We start from the raw sequence: 19,464 nt of genomic DNA, 5'->3' as shown, positions 1-19,464 counted from the left end.
GGGGGGCTGCCTTTCTAACCCCAAAAGAAATTTACAATCTCTCACCGACAGAACCAGTTACCCTGATGAACCAACGGGCTGCACAAAAGATCCACTTTCAGGTCGCAGTGCTTTGTGCCCCTTCAATCTAAACTAATCACTAAAATCTCAATTTTACCACATTTTTCAATGAATTTTTACTTTTTTTAACTAAAATTTTGATTTTGTTTAATAAAATCTGAATTTTCAATTAAAATCTCAATTTTAACTAAAATCTTGATTTTTACAAAAAATTGCAATGTTTTACCAAAATGTCGATTATTTGTAAAAAATTCGATTTTTCAACAATTTTTTTTTTTTCACTTTTCACGAAATCTCATTTTTTCTCCAAAATTTGGACTTTTCACTTTCTTCTAGATTTTTCTGTAAAATTTCTGCTTATTAACTGATATTTTCCAAAATCCTTTTGTCAAAAAAACAATGAATTAAAGTAACAGTTTTAAGTCCGCAGTTTTAGACAAAGTTTTATATCAAAATGGTGTAAATTGCCACTACAAGAACTAACGGGTTGTGCTGAGTGACTCTGGTCCCATTAAATAATAAAAAAACAATATAGTAAAATCATTTTTTTATTTTCAATTCTTTCTCACACGTTTTGCAAATAAAAAAATTAACAAAAAATTTGCATTTTATTTTTAAACTTACGACAAAAAAATTAATAATCAAATACACTTAATTATATCACAAGATTTTTCCTCATAAGCAAATTTCACAAAAGTAATATTTAACTCAAAAATATGCATATTTTTCAAGCAAAGAATTTCCATTGGGATTAGAAGGATACTGAAATTTGAACTTTGTACTTGCTTTGATCTCAGCTAAGTTGAGATATTACAAATGAATGCAGTTATGGACAAAAAGCTCTCTCACGCGATATCTCTTTTCAACGCAAGCACATACATATTTAATTGAACTCATACTTTTATAAAAAAAAATACACTAAACTGATTTGAAAGCTGGTATCGACAAAAAGCTCTTTCTGCTTTCACAATGTTATGAAATACAAACAAACCCAATCAAAGCTTTTCTGGTGGCGAATACTTAACGAAAGAGCTGTTAAAAAGATAAGCTTAATGAATATCTTTCAGACGCCAAAGTCAAATGAGAGTAATATTAAAATTTGGAAATTTTCTAAAAATAGAAACAGTATGTCAAATATCAAAAACTGTTTATGTTCACAATATGTTGTTGCCACAACAAATTTTCTAAAATTCTTACTATTAGCTGTGAAATGAAAGCTATTGTCTGGCTATAAAATTGTTTCTATACGCATTACTTTTTAAAACATTCTTTAACAAATGGATATGTTTTTACACATCTGTATTGCTTTTTTTATTATATTTTAAGAAATTATTTGGGATTTGTTTCTATTTATTTAAAAAAAGACACAGGTTTTTTATGTACGCCACGCGTTAAATAGATATTTAGATATTTTCCCAATAGGAGAAAGCCAACAAAAAAACGGATCATTATTTTTATTGCTCTAGTTTTTTTTTTTGTTCAATAACTTTTTTAAGCAATAAAAGTCATTATGTGCTTAATGAAAATACATTTGGCCAAAAAAAGAAACAAACACATGTACATACATATGTTAAATAATATAGATTTTTAGTTATATGAAAAAATCAGACTATTTGGGAGATTTTAATGTGTTAATATTTTTTTGTTCTTTATTGCTATAAATTTTTTATTAAATATTTTGATGGATTTTTTTTTAAACAAACCATATTGTATCCTATTTCTTAATGCAAATATGCTAAAGCCATTTTTTAGGAAAATGTTTCAATATATTGTTTTGAATTTTATCATTATATGATCTGGCAGCTTTAATAAATGAATAATTGTGAGACGTGAGGTAAGCAAATAATTGCCTTCACGTATGTGGGTACAAATGTTTCCAATTAATATTTCATATATTTATTATTTATTTATTAAAAATATTCTTCTTGTTAGTTTTAGCAAATATTGAAAATGTGTTTAATATGTTGTTGTTGTTGGTATTTTTAAATTTTTATTTATTTATTTTTGTTTATTTTACACAAAATTTTATAAATCCCACCTTCTTGTTAAATGCCATAAAATAAAAAGAATTACTAATGTTCAGTTATTACAGCTAGTTGTGGGTTTAACGAACTGATGAATACTGTTCAAGACTTCTAAATTCCTTAAACTTAAGATCAAACACTTAAGCAAGATGAGAGTCTTAACTCTCCATTGCATTTCTAAGTATAATTTTAATTTCACATCTTTGAATCGAAGATCTCAATTTGTAAATCCTTCATCCAATCTTTATTCCACTGTATTTCTTTCAATTTTGAAAATAAATCACAAAACATATTTCAATATTTATTATTGTATATAATTTCTTGATGTTTATTTTTGCAATAGGTATTTTTTTTGTATTTAGCAAATACAAATATTTAGATTAAATAAATTAGTATTAACAATATTTGGGTAAATAATAATTCATACATACAACTACCGTTAAACATACATATATACAATACAATAACATATATTTTTAATTAATACTATTAAACTTTTAATAATAAAATCGTTTTAGAAAATATTTGTTTTTTGGTTGTAATTTTCTTTCAATAAAAGTATAAATATTCTATTTTACTAAATATTAAAACTTAACTTAGTTTTAATTAATTAATTAATGGAAGTAATTTTTCAGTTTTTTTTAACTAAAGAGCTAATTATTATTTATAAATATGTATATAACATAATAGATACCAGCTCTGTTTATTTATAATTAAATTAAAATTAAGTAAAAAACTACAAAATTATTTAACAGTGTCACCCATCCCAAAAACCCCCTTACCACAACTCACAAAATCCTGTTTGTCAGTCTTAAAGAAAGCTTTAACATTTATGAGCAACACTGTCTTTTTCAACACCTAAAAGTCGTATAAAATTTATACTGATATTTTATTTCGTCTCTACTATATATCTATGTAAATATAGTTTGTATTCGGATTACCGTTTACAGTTTATGCCTTAACGCTTTACACAAAAAGCTCTGTTTTATAGGAAAAAGTTTGTGTTTTCTTAAAAGCCTTTTCTACAAAAAAAAGTAAATTTTCGTTTGCACGAGGGCGAGTATTTCAAAGTTCAAAATATACTTTTGGCTTAAAAAGAAAGACTTTAAAAACTTGTATACATTATTGTCGGAATTGACATTTGTTTAACCCACTCATTTCTGAATAAAATGAGCTTTTTTCTATATTAACTTAATTCGCTACATCCACCACTACTAAACTTTCTATTTCGGTATCAAAATTATTATCGCAAGTCTCCAGCCATTCTAAAACACGCTTGCGCACAGCATTTTGATCCAAAGGACTTTCGATGCCATAATTAGACATCATGCGTTTAAGGCGGGATTTATTCTCATCGGCTGAATTGCGTCCCTCTCTTTGATTCAAATAAATGCAGGAATCTTGATCCGGACTGGGAGATATAAGTGTGGCTGATTTGGAGGTTGATATGCGACACTCCACCCATCTATCTTTCATGTATTTGGAAATCTCAGTGACTTTGCATCTATCTTCAGGATCATGAGATAAATATTTACGGAAGCATCTCATTAAACGGGCCGAGAATCTTCTAAAACTATCGGGTATTTTGGTAGTTTTACGCTGTTCATATTTCATAAAATTACAATACTTGACATCTTTAACCCAATCGGCAGCATTCCAGGGAGCACTGCCAGTTAAAATATGAAACATTAAAATGCCAAATTGCCAGGAATCACTGGCGGGCAAACAGGTAAATCTTTCATTCTTGACAATTTCCAAAACTTCGGGTGGAACAAAACTAGTCCAGGTATGTTTTACTTTATGCACTAAAACACCTTTTTTGGTAGTGGCTCCAAAATCGCACAACTTAACACGACTAAAGTCGGGTTTAAAAACTAAAACATTTTCTAATTTCAAGTCACGATGTACCAAATTTTTCGAATGCATAAAGCCCAAGGCCGAGCTCAATTGTTCAGTAATCATTTTACAGGCATTTTCATGCAAACCATTAGGGCCCAAGTTAGAGGCCAAATCACCATATTCAGCATGTTCCATGGCAAATACATAATAGTCCTTGGTCTGAAAAGCCACATTATAAGCACTCAAAATATGGCGATGATGAGACAACTCGTAATTGAAATGAAATTCCTTTTGAAACTCCTGCACAGTGGTTAACTCAGCATGTACGGCCTTAAGCACTACTTCAGTTTGGGTGGGTCTATGCATGGCTAGCATTATCTTGGCAAAGCAACCCTCAGCCAAGATCTTAGTGATGTTGTATTGATCGTTAAAGGACATCAAAGGCAACTCAATGTCACGTATGATATGTATCAAGCCACTATCATCCTTATCCGGTTTGCGATAAATGCTGCTGCGACGACTCACCGAAGCTCTTGAAGTAGGCACCTCCAGTTTCATGCTGGCACTGGTGGGTGTCAAGGGTGAATTGCAACGGTTGTTGTCCGTACAGGTGCTGCTATTGTTGTTGCTATTACGAGAGTTAGTGCTGCCACCATCACCGGCACGCGATCTTCTCAAACGGAATGAAAATGTACGTTTTTCTAAAAAGAGATCAAAAAAACAATTTAAGAAAATTAATAATTGTTTTGTTTAATTTTAATAAATGACATGATTTGTTTCAATATTAATAATACTTTAATTGTTGTTTTTTTTAGTTGCCAAGTCTTTTTAAAGCTAATTTATTTAGTTTTCTATTATCTCTAACCGCCAAAGAACACAAAAACAAAAATCGAATGTGTTCATCATCATTTATATAAAATCGACTAGAAGTGCGAAGAAAAAAGTAGTGAAATTAATTTCTAATTTTCATTTAGGTATGAGTGTATATAGGCGTTCATCTGGTATATGAGGAAGATGAGTTGGTTCCTCTTTAGTATTTAAAGGTGATTTATGCCCGTGTATATGCTCACAACTTTGATGTTGATGTGTCATTTTCCAATAAAACATAATTTTCTTGTGAAAGTATTTTATAAATGTGATGTTTTATTTCTGAATTTTTTTTTCAGAATATGTCATAAAAACTATAATTCATATTTTCTCTATATAGAAAAAGTGTCATAAACTTATTTGTTCTAGAAAATAAAATAGTACGAATACATTTTTGGATTATTTATGATCTTGATAAAAAATCATAAATTTTGGGAAAAATTTTGTAATGCAAAGATTTGATGAGAATTAAGTTTTATTCGGAGCTTTTAAGCTTTATAATAAAACGAACTTTTTAATTTGCGAACATCAATTAAAAACCTTATACACGAATTTAAGTTAATTGATGTCAAATAAAAGTAAAATTAATTATATTTTTAATTATCCTACTGATCTAATAGATTTGTTCAAATCCATTTGTTCGAAAAAATATTTAAAACTTTAGAAAATTTCCACGTAACATGATCTTGCAAGTAAAAGCTGTTTGATCTGTTTCCAAATATAACCTGGTGTCATTAATTTGTGACATATTTTTTTATTATTAATTTTTTCAAAAAACTAACTAATTACTCAATACAATAAGATTAATTGTTAATGTCGGTGAGAATATAAATGTTAGAAAACAACATAAGACGACGTAGATCCAAAAGTAGACCTTGGGGAGACACAAAAATTGAAAATGATTTTTCAAATCAACTTATATGAGAAAAACAAACATGATCTTGATTTTGTGGTGTTTTTGATTTATTAAAACATAATGATCTTCGACCTAAATGTTTTTTAATATTTTTTTTTTCAAATTTAATGATAATCATTTTTCAGAAAACAAAACTCTTTGTTTTCGAAATTAAATAATAAAATGAAAAGAAAAAAAAAGAAAATTAATTTTGAAAAAAAAAAATTAAAAATTAAAAAACGCATTTATTACTTTTTGTGTATTGTATTTTTATGATTTATAGCACACATATAAAAAATTATAAAAAATCGAAAAAAATAACACTTTGACAATACAAACAAACAAAGTAATGAACCACTTAAAGCTAAAACAAAGTTAAATACAACAATAAAAAACAATAAAAAAATGTGTTAAAAAAAATTAAATCTAAATAAATAAAATAATAATAAAAGACGCCGTAGTGTCTAACCAATGCGTCAATTGCGTTTGAAAAAAAACACCCACACAACTGACCGACCGATCGACAAACTTTCGAACAAACGTGATAATGATCGTGTTCATATAAATTTTACACAAAATTTCTTTCCTACAGCCAGAAATCAAAAGAGTTCTGGGAAATGTTGAACATTAAGAAATAATTTCTTTCTATTCCTACTATCTATTGTTTATTTTGACAAATGTTTTATTATTAGTTAGTTAGTTGTTTTAGTATTTGTAGCAAAATTTTCGTTTGGCAAATTTTATGTTTAAACATGATGTCAGTCAAGTCATTTTTTTTTTTGTGTTTTTGTTTAATACTCAACTAATTTATTATAGTTTTCATTTTCTTGGAAATAAATTCTATAAATTTTAAATCAAATGATTTTTTTTACAGACTGATCTATAGACATCAAACATTCATATATATTTTTTAATTAAAAAAAATATTTCAACTTTCTTCGTCTTTTTTTAAAGTTAGACAAAAAGACGTGCTAAAGAGAAGGTTTATGTGTGTATGTGTGTGAAGGAGAAATGTTAAATTTAGTTTATATTATTTACTATGGGGGGTCTGGCCAATATTTTTGTTTTATTTTTGGCTTAAATCACATTGTTTTAAATATAAATTTGTTTATAAATACAGGCACAGGTTTTAACACGCATTGCAAATTCTATTTTCTTTCTCTAATTAGCTAAAAATAAATACAACTTCTTATATTAATGATTTCCTAAAATACTTAGACGTTTTACACGATCCTCATTACTAGCAATTATTTGCTCTTAACCTGTGTTCATCTCTCTCTCTCATTTTACTTTGTCTGTCCCTCTCCTCTCTTTTTGTGTTTTTAGTAATAATTTTTTTATTTTATTTGGCAACGCACCTTTAGCTAAAATCTTTCCATCACCTAATCTTCCTTCCCCAAACCATGTAAGTCCCCTCTTCTTGCTGTTACAGTGCAATAGTCGTTTTGTAAATGTAGCCACCACGTTGTTTTATTTTGCTTTTTTTTAATATTTTTTTTTTTAATTTAAGCGACTTTGGGGGCATTGCTGACGTCAATGGGAATTATACAAACAACAGAACAGTATATGAAAAAAAAAAAAAAACATTGATCACCAACTGCCCCCTCTGTCTGACTGTGTATTTTTTTATGGATTTTCTTGTTTCATGCTCTAACATCTCTATATGATCGAACTTATGGTTGGCTAGACACACGCATGAAATGTTAACATTAAGACACTTTTACGCATACATAGGTGTAGAGAAAGATCAATTCCTAGAAATTTGGAAAAGAATTAAAAAAGTGATCAGAGTTTAGATGATCTAAAACTAGGCAAATTTTAAAATCATTTCACTTTAAAAAAACGATATTGATCGTGAAACATTTGAGTGATCGCCCCTAAAACAAAATCAAGTTCCTCCATAATAGTTCCCATAAACATCAGGAAGAAATGAAAGCAATAAGGACTACCGCAGGTTCGATTTATAAATAGTGGTTTTGAACTGCATTTGCCAAAATGTAAATAACATATCTATATAGACGGCTTTAGATCAGCTACAGGAAGTCATTTATATACAGAACTGTTGGGAACTACTTATTAGTCAAAATACTACAATTTTCGTTTTCTAATTTCTTTCAAAATAATCAAAACCATTCGAATTTCGTTGATTAAATAAAATGATCAGAGTTTTTAGTTGTTTTTTGCTCATAAAACTAAAATTTATTTTCAATTCAATATTTCCTCTTTTCCGATAAATTCAATTAAACATATATTTTTATTGTTAAATAAGTAATTTGATTTTTATTGTTGTTTATATGTTTAAAAAAAACATACATATAAAATATACATTTAGTTACGTAGTGGGTTTAGTACTCAATTTTTTGTTACACTTTTTTTGTAAATTTATTTTTAAATACTTATTTTTGTTTCTTGTTTAATTTTTAAATTTTTTTTTTGTCAGGGTTCGGTTATGGGAATTTTCCAGAAGGCGCCCTACCAGATAAACTGTCAACACTTTTCAAATTATTATGATGAAATCAAGGTCGTCAGTTCAATAAATCATTGTGTGTGTTGAGTGTAAAACAAAGAGGGTGAGGGAGCGAGAGAGAAAGAGGGTTAAACAGTAATCAAATCTGTGTGTATTCGGTTAGTAGGTGTTTATTTAACAATTGAAAATTGATGGAAATCCTGCTACGAAAATAGTCATGTATATAAACAATCATGTTTGTTTTTATATGAACGTCAGTTTTGCAATTGAAATAAATGAACTCATTTGTAACACGAGGTATAAAGTGCATTTTTTTTTATTTTTAAATCTTAATTTAATGTATATTGTGGGTGGACTCGTGTTTGCTAGGTTAGTTGGGATTTAAATTGAAATGTTCATTCAGTCCTTTGCTTTATATTTATAAGGCAATGAATGGTTTCGCCTTATAATGAGTACACGGAGAGAAACTTTGTTGCATTAAACTCAATTAGTTTTGATACAGTCTATAGACTATAGTCTGCTCAATGGTATAATCTATAGCCTAGACTATAGAACAATCTATAGTCTAGACTATAGACGAATCTATAGTCTAGACTATAGACGAATCTATAGTCTAGTCTATAGACCATAGTCTAGTCTATAGATCTATAATCTAGTTTACAGAATAGTCCATATTATAGATCAATCTATAGTCAAAACTAAAGACCAATCTATACTATAGACTATAGACTAATCTATTGCCTAGACTTTAGAATAGTGTACTGACTAAGACCAATCTATAGTCTAGACTGTAGACCTAGTCTAAAGATCAATCTATAGTCTAGACTAAAGACCAATCTATAGTCTAGACTAGAGACCAATCTATAGTCAAGACTTTAAACAATCTGTAGTCTAGACTTAAGACCAATATGTAGTCTAGACCAATCTATAGTCTAGACCGATCTGTAGTCTAGAATATAGACCAATCTATAGTCTGGTCTACAGAATAATCTATGGTCTAAACTATAGACCAATCTATAGTCTAGACTATAGACCAATCTATAGTCTAGACTATAGACCAATTTACAGTCTAAACTATAGGCTAACCTATAGTCCAGACTATAGCGAATCTATTGCCTAAACTTTAGAATAGTGTAGAGTGTACAAACTAAAGATTACTTCATAGTCTGTTATATAGTCCAAACTATATATAGTCTAGCTTAGAGACTATGGGCTATTCAAAAGTTCTGACTATGGACTAGTAACTAGACCAATTTATAGTTTTCTAGTCCAGCATAGAGACCATATTATATTTTATACCACATTTTCTCTAGGTGTATGTGATTTATATTTAAGAGTAATGAATGTATACTATCTTACATGCATGTACCTCTCGCTGTCAACTTAAGTGCAGGATATTTTTTATATACCAAAAGTTTAAGCTTTTACTATATAAAAGTTGTTACGTTTCAACCCATAATGAAGACATTTTTTTTAGATTCAGAAACATGCGTGTGACTATTTTTAAAGTTTTTATTCAACAGCAATTAAAATAAGTACGATTTAATTAAATGTATCTACAGTAATGGTATTTAACTATTAAATGTTTCTTTTTTAAACTTTCTAGACATTTCTAATGATTTTAATAAGTTCCAATTAAATACTTGTTAATCAAACTATTGAATAAAAATTTTTCAAAGTCAATATGTTAACACCTCATTATAGCCAAAAAAAACAACAAAAAATATTTATTTAAATGCACAAATTAATTAATAATAAAGCAGAATATCTGAAAGGTATGAAAAAAAAGAATAGTAATAGAAAATAAACATAAAATTTATAACTATGAATCATATTTGCCAAAAAAAAAAAAATACAGAAAACAATTGAAATTTGTATATTGAATAAAATGTAGCTGAAATACACAAGTATCTTAATACCAAAAAAAAACCTTTTAATTTAAATATATCTATTTTTTTACTTTTTGCCAATATAATTTGCGTGCACGCTCATGAAAATGTTTGTTTTAATATAAAATAAACAAAAATGAAAGAAAACTGTTGAAAAGATAGAAACTTTTATTTTGAAATATTAACATATTTTTTTAATTGATTATCGTGTGAAATTGATTTTTGATTTTGTTTTTATTTAAAATCTTTTTTTATATAAATTAACGTAAATCACACAAACACCCACCCACCGTTATTACTAAGATGACTGTATTAAAACAAAATTAAATTAAATTAACATTTTAATATTGAAAACAAAACATTTATTGTTTTCTAGACTGGAGTAAAAACGAAAAACAAAAATGTTGCTGTTTTGTTGTGTTGTGTGTTTCTGAGAAGCAACCTATAACTGCAATGATTCATTTCTACGATCGCATTCAACAAAATCAAGACATCAAGCCCACAAATGAACAATAACAACTTGTTTGTTTTCATTAACGTTCCATAGAAAGGAAATACGTAAAATACTAATAAATTTTAATAAATATTTACATTAAATCAATGAACAGTTTTGTTTATATACAATTATAGTTGTTATACCTATGAATGAGTGAATAACTGTAGGAGAATATTGTTTTGGTACTTTTTTTTTAGAAATCTATAGGGGTCCTTTATTTATTATGTTAAATTGTAATATTTTTATTAAAACAATTAATTTCTAAGAATTTATTCTAATGACGTTTTATTGCGTGTTGACTTAAATTTCTATCTTTTAAAGACACCTACTAGGGTATATGTCATTTAGTACACAAATTATTTTACTTTTTCTTAGTAATTTTGTAGGTTTTTTATTTATATCTCAATAATTTGATTTCTTTTTTGTTTGTCTGTTCTGTTCTTTTCCACTTTGCTGTATTACCATTTCATTTAGTAAAGGATCTTTTGTTTGTCCTGTCTTTTTCCATAGAAAATTTTGTTTATATAATTTTCTATAAATAAAACAACCTTCAATTCATTTTATTCTTCCAGTTTTTATGAAAAAAAAAAATCTAAATTGATTTTTTCTTTTATTTTTTATCATCGAAATACTGCGTATTTAATAAGTACATAAATAAAAACAAAAATAAATATTAATCAAGGTACAAAATCCAACAAAATATTTATATTATAAAAAAAATACCATTCAAAAGAAATTGTAGTTTAGATTTTCATTTTATGTTTTGTTTAAAGAATGTTACAAAAGAAAGCCAATTTAGTTTAGCAACATTTGTTGCGAAACATTAAACAAATTCTTTCAAAATAATAAAAATTTCATTTAAAATAGAAGAATTAGTTATATTATTGTGAATTTTTTCTTAAACTGAAAGGAAATTTGAATTAAATATGTTTATAAACATTTGTTGAAAAACATTTGAAGATATTAGTACTAGTAAAACAAATTAATGGCCGTTGTAAAAAGCAATATTTTTAACAAAAAAAAGAAGATAATGAGGAGAACTTTTTTGCTTGAGTGTTTATTTAATTTTTACCTATTGAAAGCCAAATATATTTATCAACATTTGTTGCGAAACATTTAAACAATTTATTGATGGTACAGAGAATATGAACAGTTGATGTAAAAAGTACCAAAATAGATGATAATAAAGTTAAGTTTATTTACTGAATGTTTATTTGATTTGAAGCTATTGAAAGCTTAATATGTTTATCAACATTTGTTGCGAAACATTTAAAGATATTAATACTAGTATTACAAATTAATGGCCGGTGTTAAAAACAATATTTCTAACAAAAAAAGAAGGTAATGAGGAGAAATTTTTTGCTTGAGTGTTTATTTGAATTTTACCTATTGAAAGCCAAATATGTTTATCAACATTTGTTGCGAAACATTTCAACAGTTTATTGATGGTACAGAGAATATGTAAAAAGTACCAAAATAGATGATAATAAAGTAAAGTTTATTCAATGAATGTTTATTTGATTTGTAGCTATTGAAAGCCTAATATGTTTATCAACGTTTGTTGCGAAACATTTGAACACACTTTTTAAGCAAAACAGAAGATAAAAAAATGAATTTATCCACTGAACGTTTATTTGAATTATGCCTATTGAAAGCCAATTACGTTTAAACATTTGTTGCGAAACATTTGAACATAGATATATATTTGTCTTAAAGCATATTTAGGAATTATTTAAACGTTCTAGAGCACACCTTTAGTTCTCCCATTTAAAAAAGCAATGTATATAAACATTTGTTTGTTGCCACAGCAAAATAATACAAATGAAGTATAGGGTACAAGTAAAGTCGTTTCAAACAACCACTAACTAGCTCACCTTACTCTGTATTACTTGTTTCCATTTTTTTATGTCGTTTTAAGAAAATTGTTCAAAATAGAAAGTGAAAATAATGAAAACAATAGAAAGACGAATAAAAAACAAACAATAATAATAATCATATGAGATTTTGTCGTAGTATTATGGAGACAAAAACAACAGAAAATTTCGACCATATAATTATACTATATGCCCGTATTTTGTCTATATAAAAAACAAATTTAAATAAAATAAGTAATAAATTTAAAAATTTATAAAAAACTGTATTTGTCTCCTTTTTTGTTGGATTTTTTTTTATAACAACTGCCCACGTATTTAATAAAAAATTATTTAAAAAAATAATAAGAATCAATTTTGTTTATGTGTGGTAGAAAATAAAGAGAAAACGTAGTATTTAAGCTTATTTTTAAATGCATTTGTAAACAAACACAACAAAAACAACATAATAACAAAATAACACAATTTGACAAATATACACTGACACATTTACTCACTCCTTCACATACATATACATAAAATGTACAGTTATGAACATTATATAGCAGAGCGAAAGAAATTTTAATTTACAAAAATCTGCATCAGGTGGATTTTAAAAATTTTTATATAAAATTTATATTTAAACAAAATATATGCAAAAATCTATAAAAAAAAGAAATAAACAGTACCATGACATTTATTTTTTATTATTATTTTTGTTTTTTTTTTTTTTTTTTCTTGTTTCTGTCTGTGCACCTCATTTAATAGTACAATTCTATAAACATTTATTAATAAATTCTTGCTTTGTGTTGCTTTTTTCTCGTTTAATGTTTAATATTTTTTCTATATGACCTCCCCAGTTGTTGAGGGTGTTTAAACACATTATTTTAGTAATTCAATTTTCTCTTTTTTCAATTATTGTTTTCTTGTATTTATTTCATTGCTGGTGTTTTTGGACTCTCAATGATCATTATTACATTGTATTGCCTTTTTTTTAATATTGTTGTAGTTGTTGCTTTGATTTGTATTTATGGTATTATAAGTGTGATAATTTGTTTTCTCATTTTCCATTTTACACACTTTATTTCTGTCTGCCTATGCTTTTTTTTTTTTTTTTTTTGTTTTTATATTATAATTTTTCTTTTTTATTGTGTGTCAATGGCAAGTTGTACGTCAGACCAGACAATATCACCAACAATAACAACAAAAACACCAACATTAGCAGCAGCAATAATAAGAAAATCAACCACAAAAACGTTGACATCAACAAGATTCTATATAGTTATTTAATTTAACGAGAAGGCCTTGTTGACCCATCATAATTTTTGTCATATTTTTATATTACAGAATTTTATTTTTCCATTTAATTATTTTTTTTTTTTTGGACTAAATAATGTACATATGAACATATTTCTACGCTAAAATAAATCTAAATATTTTGAGTAGTTGTTTGTTATTTGGTTTTTATTTTTCTGGGCTAGAAATGTCCCAAAGTAAAAATAAACATCGAAATAAGACAGTAATTAGTTTAAACAAACAATAAACAAATCAGTGTAGATGATACACTTACAAAAATAATGTAAACATTGGACCCAAAAAAAGGAGAAATAGAGAGGGAATAAGATAAGAACTGAACTAAAAATTAACTAGAACTGAACTAGAACTGAACTAGAACTGAACTAGAACTGAACTAGAACTGAACTAGAACTGAACTAGAACTGAACTAGAACTGAACTAGAACTGAACTAGAACTGAACTAGAACTGAACTAGAACTGAACTAGAACTGAACTAGAACTGAACTAGAACTGAACTAGAACTGAACTAGAACTGAACTAGAACTGAACTAGAACTGAACTAGAACTGAACTAGAACTGAACTAGAACTGAACTAGAACTGAACTAGAACTGAACTAGAACTGAACTAGAACTGAACTAGAACTGAACTAGAACTGAACTAGAACTGAACTAGAACTGAACTAGAACTGAACTAGAACTGAACTAGAACTGAACTAGAACTGAACTAGAACTGAACTAGAACTGAACTAGAACTGAACTAGAACTGAACTAGAACTGAACTAGAACTGAACTAGAACTGAACTAGAACTGAACTAGAACTGAACTAGAACTGAACTAGAACTGAACTAGAACTGAACTAGAACTGAACTAGAACTGAACTAGAACTGAACTAGAACTGAACTAGAACTGAACTAGAACTGAACTAGAACTGAACTAGAACTGAACTAGAACTGAACTAGAACTGAACTAGAACTGAACTAGAACTGAACTAGAACTGAACTGAACTAGAACTGAATGAACTGAACTAGAACTGAATTAGAACTGAACTAGAACTGAACTAGAACTGAACTAGAACTGAACTAGAACTGAAATAGAACTGAACTAGAACTAAACTAGAACAGAACAGAACTATGAATTTAAAATCTATGAACTATGAATTAAAAGAAAATAAAATAAAATCCGAAAAATCTTTCTTTTTTCTCTCACTGTATTCACATTACGTTGCTAAATTTTGCCGTTGTTAAGAAAAAAATCAAAATATTAATGTGTAATAAACAAACTAAAACTAAAAATTCAATAATTTTTTCTTTCGTTCATTTTCAATATCTTGCCAAATCATTTCAAATGATGATTTTTAAACATATAATATTTGAAAAGTTGTACCAAAAAAAAACATTATTTCAATTTAGCACAAAAAACAGCAAGCTATTAAAAGCGCAGTTTGTATGATTTCCATAATATACGAAAAAAATATCATTTATAGTTTTAATGTACATTTACGTTTACAGGCAAATAAAAAAAATTAAATTTTCAGAACTATGTAAAAACATTAAAAGGAAATTTGTTAACAGTTTGAATAATTTTTTTTTGCTACATTTATTTGTTCACTTTAATGGGAATTTTTTATTGTTGTATAATAACAACCCAAAAAATTAAAATTATTGCAAGACAACATTGTTTCTGTTGTTGGCATTAGGTTTAATCGTAACAAATTATTCAACTGATTTGATCGTAAAATGAAATTTGAAACAAATCATAAAGTTTTGTTTTTGTTAGGAAAATTTATATATTTTTTTTTGAATGTTTTTTTAAATGTTTTCTTTTTATAGAATTGCGAATGTAATAAAAGTGTAATGTAAGGATAACAATTGTTATTTTATATAAAATATTAAATAACGTTAAGGAATCTTTAATATTTTGCATATTTTATTAAATGTTATTTTTATATGATTTATTTATAGTTTAAGGAGGCGTATGATTTATATTAGGTAAATTTTTGTAATAAATATTAAGTATACGTTCAGTTGTATAAGAGTTGTTTACTAGTAAACCAATTTTTTTGTAATTTGAACATATTATTTGAAAATTGAGAAATATACTTTTATTATTTTTAGCTAATCCTACTCAAATTACTTTTGCCTTAAAGGTTTTAGTCAGAAAATGAAAATTTTCCATATTGTCTTTCCACTAATTTTCCTAGAAAACATTATCATTTTCTTTTTCAATTTTGCTTTTAGGCATTTATCATTGTATATACTTAAGTATTATGGAAATAAATTGTAATCAAATTCTATTTTTAATACAAAAAATACACAAACACACCCTCATTAAACGGGAAAAAATCACTAAATCCTCTTTATAAAACCTAACATTACAAACAACAATGAAAAGTACTCAGACTTTTTATTTAGAGAACCTCAAACCTTAATTGTTATATATTTTATATTAAATGGTATAACAGTCGAAACAACAACAATACCTAGAAAATGAAACTGTTAGAAATAAATTGCTCAAGTATTGGTTACAGGGCATAAAAATAGCAATAGTGAAAAAAGTAAACAAAAAGAACAATGCTCCTTTTTTTGGCTGCTGAGTATATAATAAAATATTAAGTTATTTCTTATTTTGCTCATTTCTAGAACATCGTAATGTATTGACGTCATAGTTACAGGATTTCATAAACACATTTACACATATTTACTCTTTTATTATTAGCTAAACAACAACAATAGCAATATCAACTTTTAACAGTTTGTATGGAAAAGGTAGACGACCCATGGCAATGACGTCACAAGCAATATTAAAACAAACAACAACATAAGAAACTTAAGACATTTAAATTTAGCAGAATTTAGTATTAAGTAAAGATTTGTCATGTCACACAATTTCATAAATATTTCTGGTTGGTTGCTTATAAAATTACCAAAGTGATTAAGGGCATGATAAAGCTGACATTTAAATATTTGTACTATAAATAGCTTTTGTATGTATGAAATTGTAATAAACTGAAAATGATTGATTATTTTTTTTTTTTTATTAGAAAATCATGAATAAATTATTTCTAACAGAAAATCAAAATTAATTATGTTAAAGGCTTAGCAACATAATAGTAAAAAATATATATAATTTAAATAAAATACCATAAAAATTAAAAAGTCGTTAATTAAAAATTATGGATTTTAAGGATTTTTTTATTGATTAATTTTATTTAATTAATTTAAAAATATTTTTTAATAACAAAAAAGTTTATTTTTAATAATAAGCTTACAAGCTTTGAAAAATTCTACCTTAACTTCGAACTGAGCTTCTGCCAAGCTTTTAAGCTTTATAAAATTTTTCAAAAATTTCAACTTTAAGAAAATGTTTAACTTTTTTAATGCATTCTTGTGACTTAGAGATTATTCCAATATCTTCAAACTTTTTTCGAACATAAATTCGAATTTTCGAAAATCATATTTTTTTAAAAATTATTATCGAATATAGCTTCGAATTTTAAAATTTTTCGAACATTATCTATTTAACTAATTTCTGTCCATTTGATCTATAAAATCTTGTTCAAAATCAAGTAGTAAAAAGACTTAAACTTGTATTTTGATTATAGTAACAAAGGGTTTAAAATTATTTTACGTTTGAAATCGCCAATGGTAAGAAATGAACTTTAAATTAAACTAAAATTATGATCGTTATTTAGTTTAACATTAACAGCTTTAAAATTTTCCGAATAAAAGTTCGAATTTGCGAATATTAAGAGCTTTCATTAACATTTATTTCAAAATTCCATCTTGTGTTTTAATGTGTAAATAACATGCTTTTAAGCTTAAAATATACTTTAACTTCGAATATTTGAACAGATCTTTAAAGTCTTATATTCTGATTGCTGATATTTTGTGTTAGAAAGTAGTAAAGAAAGAAGTATAACTATAGTTTTATTTTTAAGAAACGACATAAAAAATGCTAACATTATAATAGCTTTTTCGAACAAAGTTCGAATGTTCAAAATTTGTGACATCTAGAATTGCTTCCAAATCTAATCATTAAATGTCAAGAGAGTTTTGTACGAATAACATAATTCATAGAACTTGAAAATTTGATCTTAGATTATTTTAACAGCTTTAAAAATTTATCGAAAATATGTTCGAAAACAACAATTAAATTTTATATAATTTAAAAATTTTTCGCAAATTTTCTTTTGCCACAAAAATTACATTAAAATCTTTCATGCTACTTACCAATAGTTCCCATTTTGTTAAATTAAACAGTGCTGATAATATTTGCTCCAATATTTCTATATTTTAATACCGGCAGCAGGAAAAAATATGTGTTTTTTCCACTCCACAATAAATAGTTGCAGTTTATTTTTAAGTCTTTAACACAATTTTTTAATTGATTAAAAATGTTTTTATAACAAAATAATTTGGCACAGATTTAGCTATTATTTAAGTTTATTTTTTTATTAAATTTTTTATAACACCTTTTTAAAAGCTTTTTTTTTTATAAAGTCATAAATACCGTTAATAATAGTTTGTTTTTTTTTAATTTTTGTTTCGTTATTTGTTTATGAAATTTAAAATTTCACAAATATTTATATTTTATTATATATTTCATAAAATAAAGCGTAAATTTTACTTTAGCATTTAAAATGTTTTCTTTGAGTTTAGTATTTCCGTTAATGTTAACACCAGCAGTTAAGCGTATGAAATGTTTTCAAATTTTCCGAGCAAAGTCATTTTATATACACACTTCCATGAAAAAAGCAAATAACCTTAAGGCGAATTTTTTTATTTCTTTTCATTTTTCGCCTATACACACATATTCTAGTGGTATAATAAAACTCAATATATTCTCTCTCTCTCTTTTAACAGAGAGTTGTTTTCAAGTACCGGTGTTTTTTTGTTCTCTGTTGTAAACAATTTTTTTCACAATTATTCAATTTTAGACATTTGTTTCTTTAATACACTTTTCTGTTTTTAGTTTAATTTTCAACGATTTTTTCTTAAACACAGCACTCAACATTTCTAAATTTTCCCTTAACATTATCAGAGATAGAGAACCATTATATTTCCTCCCAAAATCTTATTTATTCTCTCTTTTCTATTTATTGTTTTTGTTTTTACACATATAGATATATGTATAGAAAATCGTTTAAAATCCATTTATGTCATGTTTGTATAAATGTTGTCATATGTTGCGTATGAGTTATTTTTATTTATAATTTAACTGTTCTACTTGCCACATAACTCATACGTGCCATGGTCCTTTAATAAACTTATGTATTCCTTCTTTCTTCGTCTTTTCAAGGTTTATTTGTTTTCGGTTTCTTTTTAAGTGAAAAACTTTAAAGGTGAATTCATTAAAAATTTTATATTTATGTAAATTTTGCAAAAAAAAAACTAGGGAATAAACTTTTGCAAATAGCTTATGAAACTAGATCAAGTAGAAAACAAAATGTTAAATGCAATAACTTTTTAATAAATTTGATTCAATTACAACAAAATGGACAATTTATATTTTTTTCTTTAATTATTAATAATTTAAAAAAAAAATAGTTCAACTAAATATGACGACCGTTTTTAATTGAACAGTAGTAAATCCTGTGGTTTTTTGGTGAAATTTCGATTTGACTTTTAGTGAAAAGTCACATTATCAGTGAAAAATTTTATATTTAGTGAAAAGTTGGATTTATAGTGTAAAAAGTCGGATTTTTTGCAAAAATTAAAATTTTTAGAAAAAATTAAAATTTTTGGTAAAAATTTAGAAAAAATTAAAATTTTTTTGGAAATT

General features: G+C 26.2%; 1 protein-coding gene across 1 annotated transcript; it reads right to left on the bottom strand.

The window, feature by feature from the left end:
- Positions 1-2,380: 2,380 nt before the first annotated feature.
- LOC119616333 (serine/threonine-protein kinase meng-po) lies at positions 2,381-18,388 on the bottom strand. The gene is made up of 2 exons (XM_037972694.1): positions 17,913-18,388; positions 2,381-4,624 (listed from the first exon to the last, which is right to left on the bottom strand). The coding sequence occupies exons 1-2, from the start codon at positions 17,923-17,925 to the stop codon at positions 3,276-3,278; spliced, it is 1,362 nt and encodes a 453-aa protein (XP_037828622.1). The 5' UTR covers positions 17,926-18,388; the 3' UTR covers positions 2,381-3,275.
- Between the last annotated feature and the right edge of the window lie 1,076 nt (positions 18,389-19,464).

Source organism: Lucilia sericata, unplaced genomic scaffold (genome assembly GCF_015586225.1).
Source record: "Lucilia sericata isolate MDLA Ls3-8-SP2 unplaced genomic scaffold, ASM1558622v1 Contig000067F_arrow, whole genome shotgun sequence".
NCBI lineage: Eukaryota > Metazoa > Arthropoda > Insecta > Diptera > Calliphoridae > Lucilia > Lucilia sericata.
The sequence above is the reverse complement of the archived record's forward strand: the minus strand, read 5'-3'. Positions and strand labels throughout refer to the sequence as shown.